Source organism: Triturus cristatus, chromosome 10 (genome assembly GCF_964204655.1).
Source record: "Triturus cristatus chromosome 10, aTriCri1.1, whole genome shotgun sequence".
NCBI lineage: Eukaryota > Metazoa > Chordata > Amphibia > Caudata > Salamandridae > Triturus > Triturus cristatus.
The window spans coordinates 996,934,211-996,943,746 of NC_140593.1; the positions used below are offsets into that span (position 1 = coordinate 996,934,211).

At 40.7% G+C, this 9,536-nt stretch overlaps 1 protein-coding gene across 2 annotated transcripts in view; it reads left to right on the forward strand.

Moving 5' to 3' along the window:
• The window catches only part of LLGL1 (LLGL scribble cell polarity complex component 1), a 380,830-nt gene extending 371,902 nt beyond the window's left edge, over nt 1-8,928 (forward strand). For both annotated transcript variants that reach the window (XM_085628972.1, XM_085628973.1), the window contains exon 22: nt 2,038-8,928. In XM_085628972.1, coding sequence (XP_085485098.1) covers nt 2,038-2,047 — 10 coding nt within the window. In that variant the 3' untranslated portion in view covers nt 2,048-8,928. The remainder of the gene's footprint in view (nt 1-2,037) is intronic.
• Nucleotides 8,929-9,536: the final 608 nt, after the last annotated feature.

Sequence of the window (9,536 nt, forward strand, 5' to 3'; positions counted from 1 at the left end):
CAAAAGCTAAGAGTAGCCTGCCCATCCCACCCAGGCCTCATTCTGCTTATAAGAAAGGGACTTATATGGCTTTCATAGGCAATATATTTTTTGCTGGGATCTGTAAAGCCGCTATATGTTCCATGCCTCATGCCTTTACCAAACACTACTCAGTGGATGTCCTAGCCAGACAGCAAACTAGAGTTGGTCAGACTGTCCTATGTACATGTTTCCAGTCTTCTGCAACATCCTCAGGCTAAGCCACCGCTTTAAGGAGGACTGTTTTACAGAGTATGCACAGCATGTGTATTTACAGCCACACATGCCACAAACAGAACATGTTACCCTGTAAGCATCTGTTTGTGGCATGTAGTGCTGTAGATTCACATGGGCATACCCTCCTCCCAGGTCGTCTGACGTTGCAGATATTCTTTCCTTTCGTTATCTTTAATACTTTGCTCTGCTCTGCATGGAAATCTTTACTGTATTGGTAGGCTCCATCTCCACTCTTGCCTTCTGTGCGGGGGAAAAACAATCTAACAATGGTGCCAAAACATGGACTGGAGTATGCTCAGGGAAAAGACGGTATATTGCGCTAGAGGGCGCCCTCGGAAGTGGCATGCCATTTGGGGGCGGTGGAACCAATATAGGGGGGGCATATGTCTTGCCCCTGATCTGGATCCCCCCGAGGAGCAGCTCTCTCCTTAGCATTCTTTCCAGCTCTGTACATATATTTGATTGTTAATTGACTTCTTGGGTCTCTGCTTTTCCCCTTTTTCCTCTTATCACAGCACTGTGACTGATAGACGAGGGGAGTCCGGTCTCCCCTGAGGGGCATTCACCAGTGGTACTCAGTGTTTTTCGCCTTGCTTGGGTTTGGTGTGTGTTTGTGTTTATTTAAAATAGAACCTTTTTGCTTCTCCTTTTATGCACTGTGGACGCTTCTTTGTACTACCCTCTTGAAGCTGCCGAACCTCCGGGTTGTCGGCTGAATAGCTGTGTCCCTGTTTTTTGATGAATAAAGGTTTTTAAAAAAAAAAACAATGGTGCCGATGACCTTGCACAATTCGACTAATAGGTGGGACACTAGGTCCCGTGACTCAAAGACTTACTTCGAAGAAGAAAAAGATGTACAAATCCGAGCCCAACACTAGATGGCTGAAGTATGCACAGCATGTGAACCTACAGCACTATATGCCTCGAACAGATGCTTACAAGGTAAGTAACATTTTCCTTTCCTTATGCTCCATGACCTGCCCATCACATTGGCAAGCTTGCTCTGCCAGTAGCTATCGTGGCTTCTGAACACAACTGTAGTAAGTTATTACAGTTGAGTGACAATGTCATTTCTTTGTTACAGGCAGATAGATGCATAACAAGTCACCTGTAATAAGGAAATTAGAGACACTTTTATACAGGGATTACTGGCTCCTATGTATTGTACATACATAATTACTTTGCACTTTAACACCACCGCCTCGAAGCACGTGCCCTGACTTCCCCTTTCCAGCTGTTACTCATTTCTTTGAGGCTGAAGACGTACATTCTTCCGTACTGCTCGTTCACATGCACTACTTTTAAGTTCTCTGATTGTTTTTGTAAAAGGCTCTGGTGAGACAACACGGATTGGGAAATATATGTTCAGTAAAACACCCAGAGTCTGGAGTGCTCTCTGGTGATTTGCTATAAATACAGTTGACATCAGAGGAGTAGTAGTCAGAGTGACCAAGGGATGGAAGTGTTTCTGTGATGGCAAAAGGCTACTGGCGATGCATCTGGCTAACCGTGTTACATCAAATCACTTACTGTACACAATTTGCAGCACTTCGGATTGCTGACATAGGTGACTGTAGTGCATTACCAGAGTTACTTGCAGTAAACGATTGTATTTCTAAAATGTTACCAGTAATTTGAGAATATAACTGACTGACTTTCTGAAATGAAATGAACTGCTCTGATGAAAGGAAAAGGGGAGGATTTGGGGACATCTTGGGCCTGTTCTTAAGTTGTCTAATTCTTCTGATTTTGTAACTTTCTTCCCAATTGTTTTTCTTGTAGGGGCTTGTAACAAATAGGAGAGCTATGTGCGGAATCTGCCTTTCTGATCGTCTTCTGTGAGCAAGAAGTTTCCCAGGCTGAAGTAAAGTAATGTTGAAGGTCTTCTCTACCACCCTTCACCAGTTCTGCTACTTCTCCTTCTGACTTTTGTGGTCTCGATCATGGACTCGATAAAACGAGAATGAAGACTTGACTTCACAAGGGTTCTATTATTTTTCTGGGGTGGGAGGCCTGAGGGATTTGCACTTTTCTTACAAGCTTGGATCACAACCACCAACTTCAAACAAAAAGGAAGATTATTTTGACTGCACCATCCTGAATGCAGAACACTAAACTGGTGTGCACCCTCACACCATGACCCTGCAGCAGGAGGATGGAACTGACTCAATGGATGGAACTGACTCTTTATTGCAAATTAAGCGCATATTAATTGTATAGACATTATGGGAACTTGAACTCTTTTTTTTTTTTTTTTTGTAATAAGTTACTCATTGTCAACTGTCCTGCTCATTTTTGCAGTGCATTGGATCGTTCCAGACCAGTGTGATGCCAGCTTCTGATTTACTTCAAAAAGTGAAGTTTACTCCTTGAAGACGTTTACACCATTTATTGAAGAACCATTTCAAGGGTGGCATTAGGACCATTCACCTAGCTGTTTTGTGAGAGTGATTGCGGGGAAGGCAGTTCTCTGTGAGCCAAGGGTCACAATACCACTGATAAGCAACTGGCCCTGTTGTATTCTGCCAAAAACAGAACCTCCGAAAAGCAAGTCAAAGTCAAAATTACACATAGGGCAACACTGTCCAGAACCACAAACCACTATGCTGATCACCCCTTGTTGGTCCTGAAAATGTCACTCTGCATTATTTAACCTAAATGTTTTCCTTAGATCTTCTGTTTACCTATGTGACCTTAGCATCCCTTAACTTTTGATAACTATGTATTTTGGGCTTAATTTGTTTTCGCCTAGACCCTCGCCACTTGTTGGCAATATCCGTTCTGTTTTCTGGAAGTTTTGGAGTTGCACTCGAGGGAGACTCGGAGATTCAACATAACGCATTTCCTTCGTCAGGGACATTGAACAGAGGGTTCCCGGACAAGGGAATTCAAGGTGAAGGACATTTGGAGTGGGTTTTAAAGGTATTCGTATGGAAAGATTTTGCAAAAAACACTTTCTCATTCCATTTGAGACTTCATTTGAAAGATGGTTGATTGCAAAAGTCTTGCTGAATTTAACTTCCTCTGTGGTTATTTTTTTCATTTATTATTATTGTATTTAGGTGTAATTGACAGCATCAGCGCCCCACCCACTTCATTGCTGCAAACTAAGCGCACATATTAGTGGATTCAGTTGTTTCTGTGTGTTTTGGTTTCGTGGTGAAAGGGGTGTTTTCTTGTGGTGCAGGAAAACATGTGCCTGTTATACAAACCTACAATGGGGATTGCAGACTGATAGACTTGTGAAGTTTTCTGCCGCGAACTGGAAATATTTCCAGTTGTCTTCACATGTTTCAGCACGGAAAAAAGAGGGTTTCAGGCAAGTTGATTGGTGTATATAGACCCTTAAGTAAACTTTTGCATTCTTTTAGGATGCAAATTGAAAAGTGTTAGATTGACCAAACCAGTTGTGTTTTTTCTGTTACTTACATTTGTGGATTACTTTTGGTTATTTTGTTTTTAATATGTATTAGGGGATTGTGTGTGTTGTGCACACTATGTGGGACCCAAAGATATATATTTTATAGGGTAAGACACAGACCTGCTTTATTTGGTATTGAGGCAGTGCACAAGTCAGTCAAGCGGTATATGTTGCTACCGAGCACATGGCTAAGGCTGTACCTTTGATTTGGGGCTTTCAATGTGATTTTCTTGGTTTTTCAAGTGTCTCAGCCCATTGAGGAACAGCAGGCATGGTTTAGTTTACTTACCTATTTGTGAAGGAGTGTGCGCCGGGGAGGTGGGAGGATGAAGTCCAATTCAATTTGTTGTAGCAAGGGTGAGGTCTTGGGAAGCATTTTTAATCTCCTGTCAGATGCTGCATAAACCAGGTCGATGTGACCCACTGTTATTAAATTGTGAATTAACTAAGCACCATTTCTTAATAAGAAGTAAAATATACGATGAGAAACGTAACTTAAGCTATTTTGTTTTTTGCACAAAATAGGATGTTGAGATTTTAAAAGAAGAGGATATTGCTTCTAAAGCATTGCACCTTTAATTTGTGTATGATTATTCACTGGATTCATGCACGTTCCTCTCTAGTTGTGTCTCAATTTGTCTTAAGTAACCCACTTTGCTTGTTTTTTCTAAAAGAGAATGGTCACCTAAATTGTTCTAGAGGTCTGGTGTCTTCAGCGCTGCCACCTCCTTCTCTCTTAGACTGAGTCTTTAGGACCTTTTTACTATTAGGCCCTGACAAGAAAATGCCATGGTTGCACCACAAAATGTTGTATCCGAGTACATTGTTTTGTCACAAGTATACAAGGGGCAGGTAGAAGCTTATTGTCGCTGGTCTCTGCACAATATATGGAAAATTCCTCCATCTGAAAGAAATTGAGCATCTCCTCTAGACCTGTTGGACAGATTTTTATTTTGAATTTTGGGTGAAAAGCTCTGTTCTCACTGGCTGATCATGATGCATAAACTGAGTACAGCCAAGAAGGAAGGCTGCTATTGTTTTCTACTATCTTTGAATTTTATTCTTTAATTGTGTCCACCACACAGCCATTTGACAAGCAGTTGTGGTGGCAGTGATTGCCATCAGACGTTTTGAGCCTAATGTAGCTTCATTTGAGCAAGGATGCCATTGCTATCTCCTTTCCTCCTCTGTGCAGTCTGTCAAATGCACTGTAGTGGTTGTTTCTCTGATCAATGTGATGTCCATCAGCTAAAGTGGAATGAAAAGCAACCACTATTCCAGGCCCAGGTGACTGGGTTGCAGATTTGAGTTATGTGGTTTCCGCTTTGTGCACAGTCTTCTCCCAATCTGTCAGAAAAGAACACTTTAAGAGTTGAAGGGTAGGTCTCCCCAGTGTTGGCCTGAGGTGCTGGTCAATGCCTGCGTAGACATCCTTTGTAATTTAGACATTTCATATATATTGGATGAAACAGGCACCTTGGTGTGCCATTGTAAATCACGGAAACTAAACATAAATGAAAAGATATTCTTCTGCTATGAATCAATTATGGGAGAATATTTCTCCTTTAAAACACGACCCAGCTCAGTATTTTTTCATCTGTTCCAAAAACGGGATCCCCATGTAGTTTAGATTTGATCTAAACCGTGCCTATAGATAAAAAATGGTCAGACCTGTGCATAATTTTAAATCCTACAAAGGTTTGTTTTTAAACAATATAAATAATTATCTTCCACTCAATTAGATTCTAGTTGAATGTATGCTCAATTAAATTCTAGTTGGATGTATGCTGTGCCTATTGGTTAAATTCTTTCAAGAACTCAAGGATTATATGACACGTAACTACATTAAAATTTCCTACAAAGATTTACATGTCTCTTGATATACTTGACTGGGAAAGAGATTAAACATGAGAAAGTAGACCCACTGTTTTTTGGATGGAACAATACAGTAAAATAATACATCTGTGCAGAATTGTTTCTAATGACTTGTTCAACAGCTTGAATTAGTATCCTTCAGTCAGAAGACCAAACAAACCCTTCTCTCTATTTTGACTTGGACTTGGCCCAGGCGTCTTTTAAACAGTTCTGTGATTGATTGGATTAAGATCTGCCAGTGCACATTAATGCTTACTAACTTAAAAGGGTCAATCATGGTTAAACCAAATGAACTTCCATTTGTTCAAGTATGTACACCAAAATTCTTTAAGGAAGAAGTTAAGTCTGGAGAGAGCACAAAGTGCTTAGCTACCCACCTTCTGAACCGTGATGCCTTCAGAATGCTTTTCAGATTGTTTTTGACTTTAATCCAGGTCCCTCCTCAGACACATTTCAAAATTATGACCACCAGCGGTGACTCCCGCCACTCCTCCACTATCTTCCCCTTTGCTCACAGTTTAGGGAGTGAGGTAGTGGAATGAATTGTCAAAAACGCCCTCAGATTATCAGCCTCTCTAGTAATGGGGTAGCCATTTTGGTGGTTGTGGTTCATGTGAAATGTTTAGAATGAAGCTTTCAGTTTATCGCCATTCCAAGAACATCTGTACATGAACTGAACCAGCTGCCACATATTGAATAGATCTTAAAATAATTGGCTTTTACAGCGGCTTTCACTCAAAATGCAAATTATGATCGTAGCCAAATCAAAGGTGCTTACTTCTTGTCCCACCCAAAAAAAGTATGGAACAAAAACAGGCCTAAGCAAAAGCTAAAAAAAAATGGGGAATGTTCTAGAGGTATATATTTCTTTTTTGTTGTAATGGTTATGTTTTTACACCATTCAGTGTTAAGAGTTCATTGAAATCCTGTTTTTGTTATTTAGAATACAAGTAGGGTAAGACTTAGTGACCTGCACAGGGACCCTGAAAGAGTTTAACCATTTCACTGCTACTGCTGTAGGTGTGAGCACTAGATTGATCTCCAGATTGCTTAGTTACCAACCTGGTTAGGCTCCAGCTTGTTGCTTACTTATTTCCGGAACAGTGGCATGCCAAAGTGACCTGTATATTTAAACTAAAAAAACATTTAAATTGTTTATCACCTGTCCACTTGTTCAGATTAGTGTTTGTTTCGAGTAGGGACAATGTGATGTACTGTGACAACATGACTGGGGGAATCTTTGATGTTGCCATAGGACTTAAAAAATTCAAACATTTTCCAGCTTTGCTTCTTTGTCGCAATGAATGCGAAGTAATGCTCTATTGGTCTCTCTGTGGCTTTAAATTGGTTCTTTCTCCGAGCTTAAGGCTAAATCTTAGTTGAAGAGGTGTGGATTGTCTAGCTGCCAACCAGTTCTATTGAATGCAGGATGCTGGTGGCTAAATCCCATATTCCCACAGGTCCATACATTTTCAGAATTTGCCTACTTTTTGCAGTTTTGATGTTGAACGATTATAAATTCCAACTTTGTGAGTTTTGTTTCCCAACCGTCTGCCTATGGGTAACCAACCTAGGTTGTGGGGGAATTGGCATTTTCTCTTAAGTGAGGCTGCTGTGTGTTTAGGTGCTACAAACTTCCTCCAACCAGACTTTCCGGATGTACTCCCAGTAGGTCACATATAGTATGTTTTTTCACGGGGTCCTATTAATGTATTTTGTCTTTGCCTGGTATACACTGTGACGTGTTTTAAAGAACTGCAGCTGTGATGACAACTTGGTGGTGGCTTATTTTCATAATGGTGAAAGTATATAATCCTAGAGGGACTGGAGATCTGATTATACAGAGAAGGAAAATGTCTGACTATCTTTTACAGACTATGGCTCATGTTTGGGTTGGTGGTGATGTGAAGATTAACATATCTTGTGCACAATTCTCATTATCTGTAGTCCACAGGCCTGGAATACATGGAGCCTGCGCTTCCCACTCTGCTTTCCCTCATACCAATTCCCTGAAAGATGCCTGTATTAAGTGCTTGGTTAACTTCACGCTAAACCTCAGACACAAAGCAGGAGTTGCTGAGGTCTCTGTGAAACATTCTTAATTAAGGCTTCTGTACAGGCATGAACGGAGTGGCGAATATGGCCATAAGTGCCAGTCTGAAACTTGTTTCGTTGATCATTAGGACTGGGTGACAGTCCACAGTTGGGCTGTTTTCTGCTGAACCTTCCAGGTGTACTCTGGTGTAAATTTGGGACTGATGTAATGCCTCTGATCTTCTGGTGATTCCTGGAACCATGTACGTGGCAGTAAAAGGAGATTGTGAGATCTGAAAAAAATGACAGAACTCACAGTAGAATAGGGTATGTTAGTTATTTGTATGAAAGAGAATGACTGCTTTGCTTTCTGTAGAACATGTGCACAATGGGCTCTTCGGGGACTCACACTGGATCCTGGGACCACGTGAAAGACTCAAGGTGGATTGCTCAGTTGCTTTCTCGGTATGATGCTTGGTGGTGGGAACAGGCTGAACTGTCAGCTGGTCCTTACACCAGACTCTAACCTTGCCCTCTATCCATAGCGTTCTTTGCAAGTTGCTTGGTGGAATGTACTCACTCTTGTAGGAAGTTTCAATAGAAGAAGTGACCTCTCTGCTAATCCTGCAAGCTGATCTTGAAGTGATCTGGGGGTGAGGCATGAGATTGACTTTGTGGATTGTTTGGAATTGTTGACTGATTAATGGAGGCGTGTCTTGATTATTTTTTCTACTGGTTTGGAATGTGTAGTGTGTGTTTCTTAATAATTAGCCATCTACGTTGGTTAGTTGACAAAATACGTGTTAATGACCTCTGTAAACCGAAGTCAGACATTCCTAGTGTTAAAGTATGGAGTCAATGACTGCAAGAAGTAAATAGCTGAAATATAGGAACCTTATGAAACCTGCAGTTTTGCATGAAGAGAAGAATGCGTGTGTATGAGATAAAGGGCTTCTTAATCAGTGCTGTGTAATTCAGACATTTTGCTACGTGTAACTAATTGTATTTTTTTATGCCTGACTTCTCAAACATTTCTTAAACTATTTTGGTACGGCTTAAAATTCCCATCCTGTACAGTAGGAAAGAAAACTGGGTTAGGGTTTAGCCCTAGGGAGGGGTGGAGTGAGGTTATGTCTTGAAAGAAAAATGAACTGCTCTGATTCATTGTTTTTGCAGATTATCCAGTTTACTTGGATTTTTATTTTATACATAGAATGTTTCTTAATTCACGTCATTGCTGTTTTTTTTATTTTCTTGTTGAAAGAAATGTAGCGTTTTCTTTAGCCATTAAAACAAAAATCTTGTTTTTATAAAATATTGAAAATAAAGCATTTAATACCCTATTGGTGTCCAAGTGTGTGCCGTTGTAGTTTTGTCTTTTAGGCATAAATTGCTTGTATCTGAACGACATTATGCACAAAAAGAACAAATGGTGAACGAACCTCAAAATCATCAGTTAAAACTGCACCAATTAATTTGAGCGGAAGGGGGTGAACAAAGAGACCATAGCAAAGGTTTAACAAACATCATTAATAGCGGACCAGGCTTCACTAATTCCAATTTCACCCCTTGGCCAGGGAGTACCCATCAGCCTTCTCCTACCAAACTAAATTCACCCAATCCTTCCAAGAATTTCTATGCCATAACGCTGATCACCTCTCCTAATGATAACTGGTATTTGCAAACATTTTCCAAGGGCCCAAAAAGTAAGGTCTGTATTGTGACCACGGGCTGCATTGATGCCAGCAGGGTATGGGTCATGGTGGGTGGTGGGTGTAGGAGGTGTTTAGATTGTACATGATGGTGTACTGTGAGTCGTGGAGTTACTTTTCGGATTTCATTCCTAAATTAAGGCCCTAGTATCTAGAAGTGGCAAATATTTGACAATATAACTGTTATGCTGTATCTGAGTTGCTATCCCTCTTCTGTATCCTGGGAAAAACAATCTCTG